This window comes from Aythya fuligula, chromosome 2, assembly GCF_009819795.1.
Source record: "Aythya fuligula isolate bAytFul2 chromosome 2, bAytFul2.pri, whole genome shotgun sequence".
NCBI lineage: Eukaryota > Metazoa > Chordata > Aves > Anseriformes > Anatidae > Aythya > Aythya fuligula.
In genome coordinates this window covers 115,402,720-115,422,120 of record NC_045560.1, presented here as the reverse complement: position 1 = coordinate 115,422,120, position 19,401 = coordinate 115,402,720, and the positions used below count along the sequence as shown (strand labels likewise).

The window sequence follows — 19,401 nt, the reverse complement described above, 5'->3', positions numbered from 1 at the left end:
ATGGAGTCCACCTCTATATTTGGGAACTAGTCTTCAGAGAGCATTAAATCCATTGAGAAGAAACATGGAGCACATGTAGAGAAAACACTGGGGCATTATCATGCACAACCTGAGGCCAAGGGAATGTAGATCTCCTAGAACTAGTTGGAATTCTGTGCAAAGAAAGGTCGTTTACATTATTCTGTGGAGGGCTTTCTACGAGTCTAATCTCCCCAGGCAAGGGTCATGTTTGTGTCCGTTACTTATTCTCTTTACTCTAGTGATCCCGCAGTCTTTCCATTGACTGCAATGGCTGCGCTATTCATGGACTGACTCTAGGATTGGACTGTGTACTAAGCAAATAATCAGAATCAGCAGATTTGGAGTCATATGGGCACCCAATAAGCAGCCTGTTTTGTTGTAGGATTGGGTATAAAATCCCAAATCTCATCAGCTCCTAGCTGTTGGCACCAGGACTCACTAACAGCAAGCAGAATGGCCTTTCACTCTGCTCTTTTTGTTTTCTTAGCTGGACTGGTATTTCTCGCTGAAGCTGCACCACTGGTGAGTCTTTTTTATTCAAACTCAATCATTACAAGAATCATCTATATTTCCTAGATGACTAGCATCTTCCTCAGCCATGAAATTCTGCAACAATTAGACTTCATTGAAGTGTTATTTTAATACCATTTTTTAGGTATCTTCTTCAGAATTCTTTAAACTTTTCTTTCATCATTTACCCATCTATTTTAGGACACTATGAAAGGGTATAGGATATAGGACATGTGACCCTTTATTTTTCTCTCTATATGTCAGTTTCTGACTCACATCCCATATCTTCAATATAGAGATAGCTTTACCTTTTTCACCAAACAAGTGCTTCTCTAAAGAACTAAAATGAAAAAAAAAAATGTATAAATATATACATTTATATAGTGTATATATATATATATATATATATATTCTTCCACCCCTAGTGATGATGTAGGCATTTATTTCTTGGTTGCCTAACATTCCCTATTAAAATAATTTACTATTTTCTTATCTGTGATCTCACTAAAAAGGTGTATTTTACGATATCTTCCCAGGGACACATGCAACTGTAAATATTTGTCAAACTGTGTATATGTATGTATGTAAAATAAAGTGATATGTATAAAGACCAAAGATTCTGCTGTAAGCCATAAATGTTAGTGAACTAGCTTTGAAATGCCATTTTGCAAAGAACTTGCTTTTAAGCCAACATTAATTCTGCAAGAACAATCTATCTTCTCTTTGAAAGAAAGCTTTTGCAGGCCTAGTGAACAGCTCCTATATAACTTCTCCTGCTTTCCCCAAGGTCTCCCATGGCTCTGTTGATTCCAAATGCCCTCTCATGGTGAAAGTGCTGGATGCAGTCAGAGGAAGTCCTGCAGCTAACGTAGCTGTTAAAGTCTTTAAAAAGGGTGCAGATGGAAGCTGGCAGGACTTTGCCACTGGGTAAGTTATGTGGTCTTACTGAGACATTTTCAAGGTGCCTTGGGAAAACAAATGAGAAATAAAGGGAATGGAGCTCTGATCAAAACAACTTTAAGTTGTCTTTCATATGTCACACTATAACCAGAATTATACACACTAAAACCACACTATAACAGCACATGATTTTTGGTCTAGAATACATCCAATTCAAGTGGAGCATACTTGTTACTGAAATTTAAATACATACTAATTGGAAAAAAAAAAAGTTTATTCAATACTTATTATTTTCTCCTATCTCCAATATTACCTTTCCGTTCTCCAAATATATATATATATTTAGATCTTTATTTTCAACAGTCACATACAAAATCCTTTCTGTAAACTCCATCTCTACACATACGAATAACAAGTGTATTAGTTCTCTTCTGTGCAATAAACTTGCTCGTTGGATGAAACTGCTTAACCTGAAGGTTTTCAAGAGTCCCATTTTAACAAAACACAGCATGGCCACAGCATGTTTGTTGTCATATCTATAGATTTGCATGGCTTTTGCTATTGTGACAGGTTTATAGTTACAAAGCATCCTCAGAACATCACTGAGAGGCATGCAAATACTACTATCTTCAGCCTGCAGGAAAAATATGTGGAACAGAGGGATACAGTTTTCTAAAATTTAAATAGGTGAGGTATTCATGCATTTAAGTTTCATTGTAACAATTGACTGATTCAGATTTTTAACTAAGAGAAATCTCTATCAGCAGGATAATATTCAAGTACAGGACAACAAGCATAGGTGTGGACAGGAACAACTAGAGCATCCAGTGGTCTTTTACTAGAACTTTTATAACATGATTTATATAAAAGCTGTAAAGAGAAACAGAGAACACTACAAGCAGAGACATACCTTTCTCTATCTGAACAGTTTCTTTCTATAAAACTCAAAACAATCAAGAAGACAAAACCTTTCCTCATTGAAAGGTAACCAACCACCTAATAAGGAGGAGATAAAACCAGACACCTCCACCCCCAAAGGGTGAGTGTTAATCTAGGAACAAATGACTCTTGGAGTGGATTTATATACTTCAAGCAACAGAGTACCTCTTTAAAAATTGACAGGTTGCTTTGGGGACAATGGTAATGTTTTGCTCCTAACAAGTATTTGTGCCGTGATCAGGAGATACAGGTTATTTTGAATGTTTCATCAATTGGTCTTGTATGTGTAAAGTATAATTTACACTGGAATAAGATAAATATAACATCAGTGTTTAATGTTGTCACCTTTTGAGAATACTAGTGTTTTCTTGTTCAGTTTATGACACTGCTCTTAACATGTCCAAGGAAACAAATCCTGTGGCTCTTCTCAGCCAAGTTCTTTTGGCACTTTATATTACAGAGAAAGTCTGAGAAAATAATCTATTTAAATTACTTAAATAAATAAATGAGGAAAATAGCCTTAGGCACAGAAGTATTTTGCTGCGGGAAGGCAATAAAATAACATTAAACCACCTTTTTTACTGCAGGTAAAGATTATGACCTTTCCCTTGGCTTGCATCTTAACCAAAGCTGCTTTCAGTGACAACAGCGACTTAGGCTGAGGGCACTAGTTTGAAATAGTTTTTCACATATGATTGCAATTTTCTTCCTTTGGGAAAACTAGAGTTTATCTGTGATAAATCTGTTGAAAATTTGAATGCAATCAAGGAACACAATCTGTAACTACACCCAGCATGTTAATATTTTGAAGGTCTGTATGCATTTGCTAGGTACTGTAAAAGAGTCATTTTGCATAGATGTCTATAAAGGCTTTTTTTTTGTTTTGTTTTATTTGGCTGTTTTAGTTTAGTTAGTTGGTAGTTGTTGTTTAGCCTTGCTAACACATTTTAGGGAACTTAGCAAACTTTGTAACTATAGAATTTAAAATATTAATAAATATTTCAAATAATAATGATTCTCTTTTAAAAGGCAGAGAGTAAGTTAGCATAACAACAGCTGATTTTATTAAGAGGCTTATTTCAAAATAAACTTGGCCAAAAATATGCAAGAAAAGCTTTACTACAACTGAGATGCACTCTGAGGAAGGCCCTAGGGCTAGGAAGCATGTGATATGGGTTCTCTATGAGCTCTTCCCATGACTAGCTTTGACCTTCTCACTGCTCACATGTTTTTGAAAATCTAGGCCTTATAGTTCGAGAGTTGCATTCACTAAACATTGTGACCTTGTATGTGAATCATCATCAAAGAAAAGAAAAGAAAAAAAAGATGTCACAGCACATCTGATAGAAATACAAGTGCTCATACAGAAATACAAATGTTGCTCAGAAAGAATCACTTGTACCATTTTGCTACCAGGGCTAAATGCAGGAAATGCTCTGCCTTGTGCTACTCCCTCCCAGAATATGAATCACACACTGTCCTGTAGGATGTCACACAACAGTGGTACTTAACGGTTTGCTTATGAGCAAACCACTGACACTGAATGGCTATCACTTGATAGCTAAAATAAGAGAAAGTGCCATTAACTCTTGGTGGTGAACAGAAGGTTTCAAGTGAACCCTTGTTTCCTGTTTCCCAGTTGTTCCGGATGGTTAACATCTGCAACTCTGGATCAGCTAATTACAGAAAGGACCATTCAAGCTGCATCCACGTCTTTCTTAAACTAATATTTCTTCATATGAACAAAGATTTTGAGTCACAAATAATTTTTTCCCTTTAAACAGTTTGTGTCAAAACCATCTAGCTTCTAAGCAGATACATGTCAATTGCCAACCTGCAGCCTGAACAATTCTTCAGGGTCTCAACAATTGCTTCACAGTTTCAAGGACACATGAGCACTTGCCAATGAGATCTTCAGCCTTTTGTCTCTTGCCTTTTCTAAAGGCAAGATAGCTTAAGCAAGGAAATACTAACGCTTCTACAAAGACTGCCTATGAGACACGTTTCAGTCATGTCTTGGATTCTCTACAGGTATGGAAAGAATACCCGGGTATAGCTGATTTCACCTGTACTATACCTGTGAGACTTTTTCAGTCTTCAAATTGCTATAGCTGAAATTTAAGAAAACCTGAACAGTACCACAGCATTTTTGATTTTGTAAATTCTTAATTTAAGGACAAGATCATCATTCAGACTTCTGTCATTTACTTGTCAAGTAACCAAGGAAGATAAGCAAGATTGAGGAGGAGGCTGGGAAAGAAAATCTGTAATAGCACAACTGATTCTTTCTCTGATAAGAAGCAGTAGCTCATTTCATTCTCTCTTCCCTCTATTCCTCCTTATGTGTTTCTATTTTCAAGCTATTCCTTGTCATAGGCTGGACAAGTCCTACTAGCTCTTTAAATCAAAGTTTTCTTTATTTTTCCTTCAAATACATCAAGTGGTTATGAAATGCTATATAAATATTTGCAGTAGAAAAAAATAAAATCATATAAAGAGATTGAAATAAAAATAAAATAAAACAGTGAGGGAAAGGGCATACAAAGGAGTTAGAAGACAAATATGTAAATATTTAAACGGCTGTCAAACAAAGTTTGGTCTTTTTCAAACTAATATGGTGCAATGCCAGCTAGATTTCCTCCTTGCTTTTGGATTCCATTCACCCAGCATTTTGTTACAAGCTGAATATATAATCTCTCTGAGCTGCCAATTCCTATTGCTCATTTACATGGCACCCAGTGGAAGAGGACCCTGCTCTTTGACCAAGACATGGTAATTTGAATTAATAAAATCTCATGACACTAAATTGCTGTTCCAAGACACTACCATTCAGGGTCACATAAAAACACATCAGTGTTTAGATGTAAAACCTATAGTCTCAGTGCTAATAACTACTGAATAAAACAATTTGCCACTAAAATCTCTTTTCTCTAATTATAATTTGAGAATTGGCATCTTGCCTTTCATCATGACAATCCTTTTCCAAAGCAACTAACATTTGGTTCCAGAGGGCACTTAGTACAAGTTTAACATGATATTAAAACAGGGGTCTTAACTATAATCCCTGCCATAGCAACAAAAATGACCAAAGAAAGCAAGTCAGCTTTAATTTGTGATGTACGTGGATAAGCTGTTAGCAGGGACAGGTTCTGCAATATCAAAGCATATACTACACAGGAGGGAATTATTTCAGATTACTAGAAATCATTCAGTGTTGAATTTGGCTATCCAGCACCTGTGCTATTTAACACTCCACATTGACTGTTTCCATTTTTTGGATTCATGCCACCATCTCATTTAAATGACAGTATAAAATATTTATGTAGATATTTTGTCATTACAGGAAAACCACAGAGTACGGTGAGATCCATGAGCTCACAACAGAAGAACAGTTTGTAGAAGGAACGTACAGGGTTGAGTTTGACACCAGCTCTTACTGGAAAGGACTTGGCCTTTCCCCATTCCATGAATATGCTGATGTAAGTATTTGCAAGTATACCTAATAACCTATATATCATGCAGCAGCATCAGCTGGACAGAATAAATACAGTGTTTTGATACTGAAAAAGCAATAAAATGGTTCACTGCCACCTAACATTGTGCAAATAAAGACAGTAAACAGTCAGCTAAGCCAGAGGAAGTAGCCAAATTCCCTGCAAGTACAAATTGACACAGCTCTTCAAAGAAGAGCTGTGCCCATTTAGTTTAGTAGAGACCTTTGTCCAAAAAGAGCTATGTTATTTGAATGGACTCAGTGTTTTAAAACCAAACAAACAAACCAAAATAAACCAAAACAACAACACACAAAAATAACATAGTCTTCTTTAATTGTTGCATATATCTCATTTCATCGTAAATATACAGATTTGGAAGCCTTCATTTTATAAAAAATTAGCTTTTCATTAATCAGGGAGATTTCCCTCATACCAGTCACCTGAATTCTTGTATGATTGCTAATTACAGCAAAAAAATTGTTCTTTTTGGTGTGCATTTTTTCATGATGCTCAGTAAATACATGCATAATGATACATGCAATAGAAAAAAAAAAAAAAGGAAAAAAAAGGGAAAAAAAAAAAAAGAGGCATAAAAAGATAAAGAAACAATCATAGTGAGAAAATAAAAGTTGGCTATTTCATTGATACCCAAATTCCATACTTAGGGTTTAATCGTGTCATATGCTTCCCTTTGCTTTCAGCCCAACAATGATTTATAGTGTGTTCTTTTCTATGACATTTACTTAGTAATTCCAAAAATTTTGTTTACATTCTTGAGGCTTACTCTGCCATTTAATTTAAGTTTCTCTAAACATTCTGTTCAGTGGTCTGGAATGGCTATGGAATTATTTTGTAGAACATTTTAAATTGTTAATTTATGGAGACCTGTGGAAGACTAAAACAAATGACTAAGGCCCTGATCCATAAAAGCCTGAGGTGCAACTTGAATGATTTAGGTCAAATAGACAATCCTCATAAGTGTTCCCTAACCATTTGGATGTCTGAAAATTGCTGGGACCTAAGAATTTCACCTCAAAAGGTGCCTAAAAGCACATAGTTGATCCTGTTCCAGCTAGGCTGTTAGGATGCCTTCCTTTGATGTAATGGTCTACAAGTCACCCCATTACCCTAAGAAGTGGGCAAAGTTCAGTCACTGTCTGTGTACAAGGTAATTCTAGCCTACAGTTCTCATGTCTTGGCAGCTTAGACTTTGGCAGGATTAGGGTGGAGGGGGGGATCTCTCTAGTCTTGACAGTTCAGAAAATAGTTCAAGCATTAGACTAAAGAGAGCCAAAGAAAGGGACTCAATTGAAGGCACTTTTCCTGGGAGCTGCATGTCTCACCTTCCAAGAACTGATTTGGAGAGCAGCAAATGTGAATTCTTTTAGAACAAAGGTCTTTTCCTTTTCTTGCAAGTCTAGTAACTCAGCTCTTCCATTAAGATCTGACTCATCATGAGCTGTGTTAAAAACAGTACTGAGGCACTGAAGTACAGAAAGTGGCTTTGGACTCCAACTGCCTGCCTTGCTTGGAGCTTGGACACCTCACACAGATCTTTCTTACTGGTTGTTTGAGATACCTCCCTCTCATCCTCCCACCCCACATCACAGACTAGAAATAGGCATGCCTGACTCAGGTGTTCAGTGTCTTCACCGCACTTCACTACAGGTGAGGCTTTTGTGGACACTGGTCCAAATCACACTAATTTCTCCATCTTCAGCATGTGTAACAAATTAATGGGGAGCATTACCCTTTGCAAAGGTGTCTGACCATTGACTGAACAGAACTAGCTAAGTAGTCTACACAGGAACTAGAGCATGCTTCCTAATTTTAAAAGCTAAGGCAGTTTCAAATGTGTGCTGTTCATCATGGTTACAAGTTTTCTCTTTTCCAGGTGGTGTTCACTGCTAATGATTCTGGTCACCGCCATTATACCATTGCCGCTCTCCTCAGTCCTTTCTCTTATTCAACCACTGCTGTTGTCAGCGATCCCCAGGAATAAACAAGTACTGTCATTACACAAACACCTTCCTCTGCTAGGACTATTGTAGGCTTTTAGGAGGAAGGGTTTTTCTATTGCTAATGCATATCTTTGTGCTATATTAGTTTTTGTGTTTGTTTATTTTTCATTTTGTAACCTGGCAAAAATTCAAACAAGTCAATAAAAAGTTACTTCTTTAAAACAATTTCTGCTCTATTGGTGAAGTTTTATTGTGTTATAAAGTGCCATAATTTGTGCTCAAATGCAAAGGGCATCTAGAAGCTGTGTGTGGCATATGGAAGTAAATTAACACTTGTTTTGGTTCTGTTATCTTCCTCCAGTACTTTAAACAAAATCTCACCAAATTAACTGGCTTGAAATAGGAAAGTTAGAGTTCTGCTACCTCAGGAAAAAAAAAATCCGACCAAACATACTCAAAATAATAATGTCATCTATGCTATTCATAGCTTACACACAGAAGAGACAGTCCCACAATCAACTAGGTCACAGGGTAAATAGGAGAAATTCTGAATATCTAGCAACAAACAATGTAGAAAGATTATTAAAATATGTAAATGTAGAGAGCTGGATAAAATCTATGTAGCTTTACTTGAAACTTTAAGGCATACTTTGTTGATTTCAAGAGGAAGAATTGCTACTCACTGAATCTAGGAAGTTCTAGGAAGTAATTTCAATTACCACCATTTTTAACAACTCTGATCTTTAACCCAGTTGGCTACCATATTCAGGTGCATTCCAATTAAATCTCTAATAAGTCAAATCTCTAGCCAATACCCATAAAAAAAAAAAAAAAAAAAAAAGTCCTAAAATAGAAGCATAACCTTAATATGCTCTTCAAAATTTTAGAAGCAGAACAAGGCAAATTGTAGAGTAATTGTGATTCAAATAACATTGTTGATAAATGGACACATGAGTGTGATGGCTTTAACAGTGATTTCTGCCTACTTATGGCCTATTGTATTTAAAAATATCCTGAAGCAGAGGAATTATTGTTTAATGGGATTATGGAAATGACAGAGGCCATTACTGAACTCATGCCATTCAGAAACTATCAGTACTCATCTGCACTGACCTTGGAGTTGATCTCTCCACTGAGAGCCTACTGGGATGACTGCATACCAAGAGAATTTACAAGCTATTTAGTTAATTTTCCCCCTGATTTCTGGACTCCAACAAAGTTACACAATTCTAGTAAACAGTGCAGATGGTTTCAAAATAGCACCCATGTTGAAGCATGCATGCTATTTCATGGGAACCTGCTATTCCTAAAGCTTGAAAATCAGTAGGTTTGATTTGCAGCAGGCTATGCCTAGCCATTTAATTAGAATGTAAATATGTTCCTAAAGTTGTGGTGTTGACATCAAAAATAAAAATAATAATAATTTAAAAAATAAAAATGGAAAAAAAAAAGAAAAACAAAAGGAAAAGAAAGAAGAGGTTAACATCCCTACTCTACATGTAGTCATCCACCTGAGGACAGGGTAAATATAGTAAGAATGTATTTGCATGTGCCTAGCCAAAGATCAGAAAGAGTTTCGTTTCAGGAAATAATATTTTCCTAAAATGAAACAGAGACTTCTGGTGGGGGCTGACTTGCAGCTGTACAGATGAAGTCCTGAAATTGTACTGAATCTAAGGAACAACTAAAGTGACAGGATTTAAAATGCTATTTAGCTGTACATTCAGAAATGGGTATGTAGGTACCTAATTAACATGCTGGAAGCCAAGGATAGTATTTTCCCTCCGGGGAATACATAAGAAAACTAGATAGTTCACACATTATACACTTACCACAGAGAGAAATCCCTTAACAGATAAACATGGATGAGTCAATTATGCCCCACTATAACCACAGAGAGATTCTCATAGAAACTGAAATTGCCGAGTTGATAAGGAATCTCTATTTCTCTTAAGTATATGACAAGTATACGGCACTATTACTCAACAAAAAGAAAAAAAAAATATAAAGAAAAAAAAGAATAGACATTTTTTTTTCCAATAAAACGGATCACTGAAGGTAGGTAACTATCCTCTTGTGGGTATCATTCCCACAAGCAATGATAGAATACTTATTTTCACAGACAAGGTTCATGTTTGTATGGGTTACTTATTTTCTCATTATTTACTAAGTAAATAGTAAGAATCAGCAGCATGTTGAAAGTCCTATGTTGTTTTTTTGATAAGTAGCTTCAGTTTAGAGGCCTTGATATAAAAATCACAGACCTTGTCAGTTCATACTTGCTGACACTGAGACTTCCTAGTGATAAGCAAAATGGCTTTTCACTCTGTATTTCTTATCTTCTTAGCTGGCCTGGCATTTTTCTCTGAAGCTGCACCACAGGTAAGTGTCTTAGGATTGAAGCCCTTCATATTGATGTAGTCCCAGCTCTTTTTTTTTTTTTTTTTTTTTACTTTAATACAATTTGTGTAAGTGAAAAATATAATATTCCATTTTATTGCAATTATTTTGATTTTGTGGTATGTATTGACTGTAGCTCTCTCCTGTTCTTTTTCTGGTCCTTCTTTCTCCTTCTGTAGTGGTAACAGAGAGCTTTCTGGTTAGAGAAGCAGCACTTGCTATCAGACTCACCAGCTACATGAAAAAGGGTGCTAGAGAAAAAATACCATAGTCACTACACAAAAGCCTTGGACAAAAAGCAGCTATAGTCCTTATAACACAATGAACAAGGTCATGAGGAGTTTCAAGGCAGTTCTGGCAAGGTCCTGCAGTCCTAGTATTCCTTATGGTCCCCAGTCCCTCCTCCCACTTTGGTTTTAGCTGCATTGGCTGAGTAGATCCATGCTGGAGTGATGTTTTTTCTAGTCCTCTCTCTTACTGCTACCACGCATGAATTCATTAATGCAAGCAATGAACAGGCCAAAGCCAGGATCCCATTTCTCCTCTCTCCACTTATAGAGGACTCATTTACTCCAACAGAGCAAGCTAGAGATCCAGACTTCTTCAGTCTGTAAATCTCTTAGAATGGACTCTCCTAGAGTCTCTCTCTCCTCCTACTCATTCTTTCTCTCAATCTCTGATCTTTGGAAATGTGAGTATCTGATCATCCTTGTTAAAAAAAAAAAAAAAAAAAAAAAAAAAGAGAGAGAAGAAAAAATAAAGGTCTTCTATTGAGTTTACAGGGTGAAAAAGCCAGGAAAATAGCTGGTGGCATTACATACCCCATTGCCATTACCTCAAAAGAAACGGTAGCAAGGAGCATGGCATTCCAGAAAGTGAGCCTGAAGATTCAGAGCATATGGATGGTATATATGCTGATATAATTCTCTGACACAGGGCAGGGTTTTTGGCCCATGGGATATTTGGTACATCATAGACTGTAAGTGGGGATAGATGAGAGAACTTGCAAATTTTACCATCTACGTCACAATCCATTTTGCAATGATTAAATGGAGATCAACAACTGTTATTTTGAGATCATCCCTGCTTAGCTCTATTTTCTCACTTTTCATCTGAAGAATTAGGCAATGGAAAGTCAAAGCCCTAATTCAACTCTATGTTTGAGTATGTAAAACATTAAGGCATGACCACCATTTGTAATGAATGTGTGCAGAAGAAAACTACGGCCATCCCATGTTTGAAGAAAGGTTTTTCTCTTCTTCCCATGTATAGTTGTCAGGAGATAATAAATCTTATCTAAAATGGTGCTAGGAAAGACTCAGTTTACAGCAGAATTCATATAACTTTAGGGCAAGAAGTACATCAAAAGCCCTCAAATTCAGAAGGCTTTGCTCAAACTGCCACCCCAAAATATGAAGGAAGAGTTATAAGATTTTTAAACATTTCTACTGCTTCTGTTAATTTAATTATTTGCTGCTCAGGACAAAACTTAGTTAAAAATTTATGCTGGAAATGATGTGTAGATGAGTGACTCCAAAGGGAAAACAAAAAGATATTCTCACACACAGCTGCAGTGTCTCTAAAGTGTACATAACTACCGTCCTCCCTACAACCCCTGACATCTTCCTCCCTGGTTCCATTGTCTCTAGCCCCCTGAAACCTTCTGCATATATATTTCTGCAGTGCACAGTAATCTTGTTGAGCAGATGGTATATTCAGTAAAGCTAAAGAACAAGGTCCCTTACTGCTTTATTATGACCAATGACTTACCTTTCTTACAACATAAAAATTCTCTCTTCCTACCTGAAGGACTCTTCTGATTCCAAGCATCCTCTTGTTGTAAAAATTCTGGATTCAGTCCGAGGAAGTCCAGCTCCAAATGTTCCAGTTAAATTATATAAAGCAGCTGCAGATGGATCTTGGGAACTGTTGAATTCAAAGTAAGTCATACCAAAGTAATGTGTGAGAGAAGAGAAAGATAACGGGAAAGCCAGAGTTGAAAAAACTTCATGTTCTCTAATGAACAACATCTTTTTTAGTCAGATAAAAGATACACTACTGAATGAACAGCATTTTACTTGCTGCAGGTTGTCATTTAACTGTACTACAGTTTCAAATAGCAAAATAGTTTTATAATGTTATTTCATTACAAAAGGCCTTTTTTATTTTTTTTTCTTTTTAATACCCACCAATGAACTGTTGCATTATTACCAGAGGAGTCAGGCAGACTCTAGTTTGTTTGAAACTGACCCTGGTTGAGAATTCCACCTTTATTGACTGTTTTTCTTCTTTCAGAAAGGTTTTCCATTTCCTACAATACTTTAGCTCTAAAGAGAAAATGTGGAATTGTTCAGAACATATACTACTTTATAATTGATAGCCTCTTTTTTTTTTTTTTTTTTTTTTTTTTGTAAAAGGAATTAGCCAAAATGAGAAAGTGTTGATATAAAGCTTTCTTACCACTTTTCCCACAAACATTTATATCTAACAAGAAAAAAAAAAAAAAAAAAAAAAAGATTCTCAGATATATAAACTTGTCACGTCTTTTAAAAAATATCATTGCATAATTTCAAATATAGATAACTTTTTCTGTGTTTTTTTTTGTTTGTTTGTTTGTTTGTTTGTTTTTTTGGGGGGGTTGTAATTGATCAATTTTTAGTATATACTAACATTTTATAAACTCAAAAACATTTTTTCATGGAAGTATGTAATATGAAATTGAAAACAATTATTAGGGGCTACCCAAAATTAGCATTCCTTCTCTATTCAACAAGCAATATCCCTCTTCCACAATTCTCTGACCAAGATATTTGCAAAGTCTCTCCCAAGACATTATTTCCAGGATATACAGTATATTCTATCTTGAAAAAAAAAAAATAATAAATAATAATAATAAAAAAGTAAGATGGGGAGATAGGGCTCATGAGAGTTAAAGCTGACATAGTGCAGGAATTTCTCTAGCATGATTCCAGACTCAGATGCATTTGTAGAAAGTCCATGAAAAACCATACATAACTGGCTCTTTGGTGTAGTAAAGCAGTGCACTGGCAGAAGCAACAGGGATCTCATATGTGTCTTTGAAAAACACAGCTACAGTGAAGGCTACACAAGCAAACTAAGCCAAACAAGAATGATGTATTCATGTTGTCCTACCTAAATAATTTGCCTCCCGTTCCACAAATAAGATAGCTTCATAAATATTCTGTCACTAGAAATGTTGTAATTTTCCATTAAGGGGATGTTCAGGTTAGATACCTTGAAATTTGAGCTTAGAGGCTTTCCATAGAGATACTGGGATACTGGGCTGAACAGCTGGATGTTGATCATAGCCTTAAAAAATACTTTGGGTTTGAATCAAAGAACAAAGTAACCTTAAGATGAGGTATATGAAAGATGTGATAATACTAAATCAACCTCTCCAGTCTTATTTATTTATAAATAATGGAAGGTTAGGAAGGGATTCTAAAATAGCTCTTCTTAATTAAAGATATGTTTGGTTTTAGCTGAGAAATCTTATTAGAGAAACACTTATCTAAAAATAATCAAGCCATGACAAAGGAAAAATAGAGACATTTGAATGGAATAATAAAAAACAAAAACAAAAAAAAAAAAACCTGCTGACAGTATCTTGGAAGATACAAATGACTTCATAGTTATTAAAGCACAAATCTTAAGTTGTGTACTGGACAAAGATATAAATAACATTCTAATCTTTATTTTTCTCTGCATGTAAGTTTAAAGTATGTTCAGAAAAGGATTTGGCAGCTAGAACACAAAACAGTGTTTGTGACTACTAAAAGCATATACAAGCAGCAGTTATTTGTGAATAACCTAGGTGAAATACCTAATTTTATATAACTTATTCCACAAAAATAAGTTTCAACCAAGAGATGTGTTCGAGAGACAGCATTCAATATTGTCTCTAGAGCCCCAGATTTTGGTTTGTGTTCAAAGGTCTGTTGTTTCAAGCCAGTTCTATAACCTTGGCTAGCATTGAAAACATCTTTAAGTCAAACTAAAGCATCTATTTTTTGAGGATGTAAAACCAACTAGTTAATACAGATACCAAGGAATTCCATAAGGCTACACTGTTGGCTGATGTACAGGCACTTCAAATAGTAGATTTCAAATAGCTGACTGTAAAAAATATTCCTACTGATAAAAGAATTTAACATATTTAAAAAAGATAGCAGGCTATGGAAAAGTTGAGTTGACCCTATTTACTTACATAGTTAAGCGCATCATACAGCTTTCACATTGCTTACAGCAATGGTGAAGTTTTCCATGTGAGTTCATTTAATTAACTCTAAGACTCTGCCAAGAGCCCACAAACAATAATGTCAACATTTGGCTCACCCCCAAACCATGCCTAGTAGTGACATGGCAGGCAGCCATCCGCTGTGGTGATCATGGGAGTAGTAAATGCCAAGATAAGCTCTGTGAGGCATCCATAATACAGATGGACATAAGCCATTCCAGATCAATAGAAGTATTCATCACATTACTTAAGCTACGCAACATCACTTGAGTTCAGTTGTTGAGAACTACATTTTTATAGGGCTTTTAACCAAAATATAAAAGTGCATTCTTCTCCCATTGTACAGACAAACCAATGAAAATGGAGAGCTCCGAGAGCTCACAACTAAAGAACAATTTGTAACAGGGATATACAAGATTGAGCTTGATACAGACTCTTACTGGAAGAAACTGGGCTTGAACCCCTTCCATCAACATGCTGATGTGAGTATTCATTTTCCTCTGTACATAGGTTGCAAAGGATATATTAGATATGTAGGATTTGAATAATAATAGCACATATTGAACTTACTTTTCACTTTAAAATATTTTAGTATTAACACTTCAAATCTACAGCCTCAGAGCATTGTGACAATGCACTCATGACGGAATCTACCTAGTAGCTTTCCCATAACTCTTGATGAGCTCTTTGATGCATTACTGATGAAAAAGTTTTCCATCCTTCTGGCTATACTTACCTATCATTCTGAGACTAGATTTGAGAGAACAGGTAGATTATTAAGTTTCCTGGGAAAAGAATTTATCTGCCTTTTATATTTAATATTTCTCTAGATGCATACAAAGTTTACAAATTAGATTTCTAAATAAATGGAAGTGTGAATTGTTTTCTGGATGCCTCAATCCTCAATTCACAACAGAATGAAATATAACAATTTTTTTTTAATTTGCATGGGACTGGTTAGATGGTCCAAACCAGGTACCAACTGAGGCCAGCTCCATAGTTTAGAACTCACTGGGGACTATGTTCTTCCCCTTCACAGTATCAGGTCCTTCATGCGAACCTTCAGTAACAGCAGTCCTGTATTAGTTGTTTGCTGGACTGTGACAAATCAGTGAGCACCAATACAGCTGTACAGTTTGCAACTGCTGCTATTCTTCATCTCCTTGAGAAAAAGTGGCAAGCATGCGGGCTAAATTTTGCTTTGGCCTCCCTGAAATGGGTAAGAGATGACAATTCTTATTCTAGATGACAATGAAGGTTAACACTGGACAATCTTGCTTTTTGTAACTTAAACAAGAGATAAGATGCAAGATTCATAACGTTCAAGAGAATTGATTAAACATCAAGAAAATGTTCACATCTCTATTCCCGACTACCACCTTTCTTCTCTCAACACAAAATAATCTACTAATCTATAGGGAGGAATTGAAGGAACGTGAGCTGATGGAACAGATGCTAAAAGGGCTCTTGTAAATAACACTCCTATGGAAGGTCATTATTGAGTCACGGCCAAAGGCAGTAGTTCTGTATCTACTAGATACTCAAGTAGGATTAAAGAAATGTATTGCTTACACATTTTGGAGTAAAGATAGCTCTGTTTAACTCTGTTCCTCAACATTTAGGACTTCATAAGAACAACAAAAATAAGATAGTAGTAAAATACTTGAAATTGTACCTTAATTAAAAAAAAAAAAGACTCACAGTGTTCAAGAAGAAAAAATAAATATCGTTATTTATCAATACCAACAAAGAAGTTACTATTTAATAATAAGAATTATTATTTGGATAATAAATGTGTGATAAAAACATAAATAATATACTTTAAGTGGCAAGTATGCTTTTAACAAAGGATATTTAAACAGTTATATATGTGGGACAGATCACTGGCCACATCACCACATGAGAAGATATTTCCAAAGTTTTGTGGGAGGTCAAATTAAACAATCACAATGTTTTCATCTATGTGTAGGTTTATAACTAGAGATCAATTCTTACTTGTCTTGTGTTTGTTTCTTCTTTTTCCAGGTGGTGTTCACAGCTAATGATGCTGGTTATCGACATTACTCCATTGCTACTCTCCTCAGTCCCTTTTCTTACTCAACTACAGCAGTAGTTAGTGAGCCAGTGGAATAGAAACAGATATTAAGCATGAAAATTTAGATATGTAAGTTAAATTTTCCATAAACGGTAAGAGTAAAAACATAGTTTCTGACCGTAGTAACAATTTTAGAATTTGCATAGCACCTTTCATACTAAACCACTAACAATAACTGTCAAGTTGTTTATTCCCTTTGTTAACTTTAGGAAGATATATTGACTTTGTTTTCAATAACTCTGCTGAATAAAACTATTCAGAGAAACACATTAAGTTTAGAAAAAAACATATTGATTGAAGTCTTCCATGAAGTTAATAAACTACATTCCTTGCCAACAAAGTGAACAAAACACACTTGAAAGATGTCTCATGGTAATTAAGTGCACAGGAAATGCAAACCACCACCTGCCATTATCTATGTATTTCTGAAGCCCACAATGAATGAAGTCACATGGAACTCAATGTCCCACATATTAATCAAATAATCTCATCTCCCAATTCTGCTTTTGAAAATATGAAAGCAGAAGCAACATTTGAGTGACAGCAGGGAAGAATAGCACATAAGGATGCTATGTGTACTTAAAGTCTCCTTTCCTACTTCTAAATATAGTATAACCAGTAAAACTTCCAAGAATAGTCCATATCCAGCATGCAGAAGTGTATCTATCAAACATACTTGAAGATATTTGTGTGTTCTCATAAAACTCAAAGTTATGCAAATAACTTTGTCCTCAGTTTAAGTTTTCCTCCCAAAAGACTTACATACCTCTAACCTTCAAACACTTTTCTTATAACTGTAAGATAAAAAAGAAAAGGTATGAATGACAATCACTGGTTCCAGAGAAAACCAGGTCTCTATTTAATGCTAAGAGAAATATTGATGAATCCTATTTCACATTCTTGTAATCCATATATAAGGAAAATTACACCTCTACAAGAGAAAAGTCATTATGAAATTGAACAAAATAGCAATGCTTTCTTGGAAAAGTATGTAAAAATGCTGAGTCATTTAGCCCAGGAAAACAAAAACAAAAGCTGAAAGCTTATGAATACCAATAAAGGGAAAACAATTGGTTAGCCTAGAGCTCAATCCCACCACAGCCTGATTTATTTGATGGCCAAACTCCCTTTCATTTTGTTGTCCTTTTGAGGAATTATGTACTAGAAAAACGAGCCCTTTGTCTGCAAAGAAATCACAAAAGATACCTTTCCACGGAACCTCAGAATAAACAAGCCAACTCAATCTTTAGAACATTATATTTCATAAAAGACAATGATAAAAAAGTACAAACATTTTCATGAACAACAACAACAAAAAAAATATGATAGTACACAGGAAATTCCCAGCATTTGTTTCAGTGCATTTTTCATTAAGCCTAGCTTACATACCTCTACAAATAAAATAATCTTAAGTACACTTCCTCTTGCTGATAAGCAATGGGTGCTTTTAATATTTTTAAGTAACTGGCTCATTAGTAACTCATTACAACACAGTCATTAGTAAACATAATAGAAAAATAGACTGGCAAGATCCAAGAAAAAGGACATTTTGCACTTTCTTTTCAATATATTCTCTAGTTTGAAATGGATTTTATATTTTATATTCTCCTATTTAAATTTAAAATACAGAAATGGGCTTAAGAGTATCATGTATATTGATCAGATTTCAGTGTTAATAGTTTTGTAATATTTTTACTTTTTAATTTGCAAAACTTTCAGAATCTTGTAAAAATACTTTCTCTTTCTTCTCCCTCTAAATCCTTGAAGAGAATACGTCCTTAATTTGCCTGGTCAGCAAAACCATTAGCGAAAGCCGATGTGACCGGCTTCTCTCTATGTTTTACAAGAATTATGAAAATATCAAAAGGAATGTGCACAACTCTTAGTTCTGCACCACATTTATTTTGTTTGAAGGCACTGTCTATGTTAAAATTCACTAAAGAATACTACTGAGTTCAAGCAGGTAGCATACAAACACTATTTTGATGTAATTTAAGATAGTGACTTTTAAAGTTTCCCAACAAAGTGATCAAAGTTATTTAGAGAGGAGTGTTAGTATTAATATTTCATAATATAACATCCATCACTTTGGGGCATCAAAATGTAAACTTTTTAAGAACTTAGCTATATGTCATAATCCATTCACATCCTGGTTTAAAATCAAATTTTTCCTAAGACCAGACATGATTAACCACTTGTAGCTGTAAAGTTATATTAGTTTAGCCACAGCATATGTGTAATATAGTATGTATATATATGTATAGATACATATATATATATGCATTAGAATTTTTTCAAAATTGCACATCAATTTCACAGAATGCCTAACAAATGGGCACCAAATCATGCTTCAGAAAATGGTAAAGACCTACAGTACCAAAGGATGTTTAATAATCACAATTGTTAAACTGTAAGTGAACTTGTACTGAAAAACAGATATCACTTCAAAATTATATGAAGGATTAAAAAATTTATTCAACAGTTCTTGAAGAATTGTGTTACTGTTATGAAATAAGACCAATTTCATTTTGAAGATGTAGTTGTTCATACTTATTATCTCTATATGTATCTCTAATATGTAGTTGTACATACATATTATCTCTACCCTTATCCATATTCTTCAGAATATTCTGTACACCCAGTTATAGAAAAATATACCAGGAGGTGATCAAACCACTTAAGCATGCTTCTGAAGGATGTTCTGTTCACTTTATACTTTTTGTTATTTTCATTGCATCATTGCTAAATGATGCTATATTAACTGGCAGATTTTAGGGTAATTCCCATAAGGTTTAAAATATCCCTTTTCAGTTGTTCTCAACT

The 19,401-nt window shown here is 35.0% G+C and overlaps 2 protein-coding genes across 3 annotated transcripts; both read left to right on the top strand.

The window, feature by feature from the left end:
- Nucleotides 1–474: 474 nt before the first annotated feature.
- Nucleotides 475–7,866, top strand: LOC116486521 (transthyretin). Its single transcript, XM_032182819.1, has 4 exons — nucleotides 475–543; nucleotides 1,319–1,458; nucleotides 5,714–5,849; nucleotides 7,759–7,866. Exons 1-4 carry the CDS (start codon nucleotides 475–477, stop codon nucleotides 7,864–7,866), a joined length of 453 nt encoding a protein of 150 aa, XP_032038710.1.
- Nucleotides 7,867–10,138: 2,272 nt separating this feature from the next.
- Nucleotides 10,139–16,616, top strand: LOC116486524 (transthyretin-like). Of its 2 annotated transcripts, none has more exons than XM_032182825.1 (4): nucleotides 10,139–10,207; nucleotides 12,035–12,165; nucleotides 14,830–14,965; nucleotides 16,509–16,616. In XM_032182825.1, exons 1-4 carry the CDS (start codon nucleotides 10,139–10,141, stop codon nucleotides 16,614–16,616), a joined length of 444 nt encoding a protein of 147 aa, XP_032038716.1. The 2 variants fall into 2 exon arrangements, with proteins under 2 accessions (XP_032038716.1, XP_032038715.1); XM_032182824.1 differs by having other exon boundaries at nucleotides 10,139–10,213.
- Nucleotides 16,617–19,401: the final 2,785 nt, after the last annotated feature.

Excerpts from the sequence above, each read along its gene's own strand:
- LOC116486521 (XM_032182819.1), top strand. The coding sequence starts at position 475 with ATGGCCTTTCACTCTGCTCTTTTTGTTTTCTTAGCTGGACTGGTATTT. Across the intron at positions 544-1,318 it reads TCGCTGAAGCTGCACCACTG|GTCTCCCATGGCTCTGTTGA; the intron begins GTGAGTCTTTTT and ends GCTTTCCCCAAG. Across the intron at positions 5,850-7,758 it reads CATTCCATGAATATGCTGAT|GTGGTGTTCACTGCTAATGA; the intron begins GTAAGTATTTGC and ends TCTCTTTTCCAG.
- LOC116486524 (XM_032182824.1), top strand. The coding sequence starts at position 10,139 with ATGGCTTTTCACTCTGTATTTCTTATCTTCTTAGCTGGCCTGGCATTT. Across the intron at positions 10,214-12,034 it reads AAGCTGCACCACAGGTAAGT|GACTCTTCTGATTCCAAGCA; the intron begins GTCTTAGGATTG and ends TCCTACCTGAAG. Across the intron at positions 12,166-14,829 it reads TGGGAACTGTTGAATTCAAA|ACAAACCAATGAAAATGGAG; the intron begins GTAAGTCATACC and ends CCCATTGTACAG.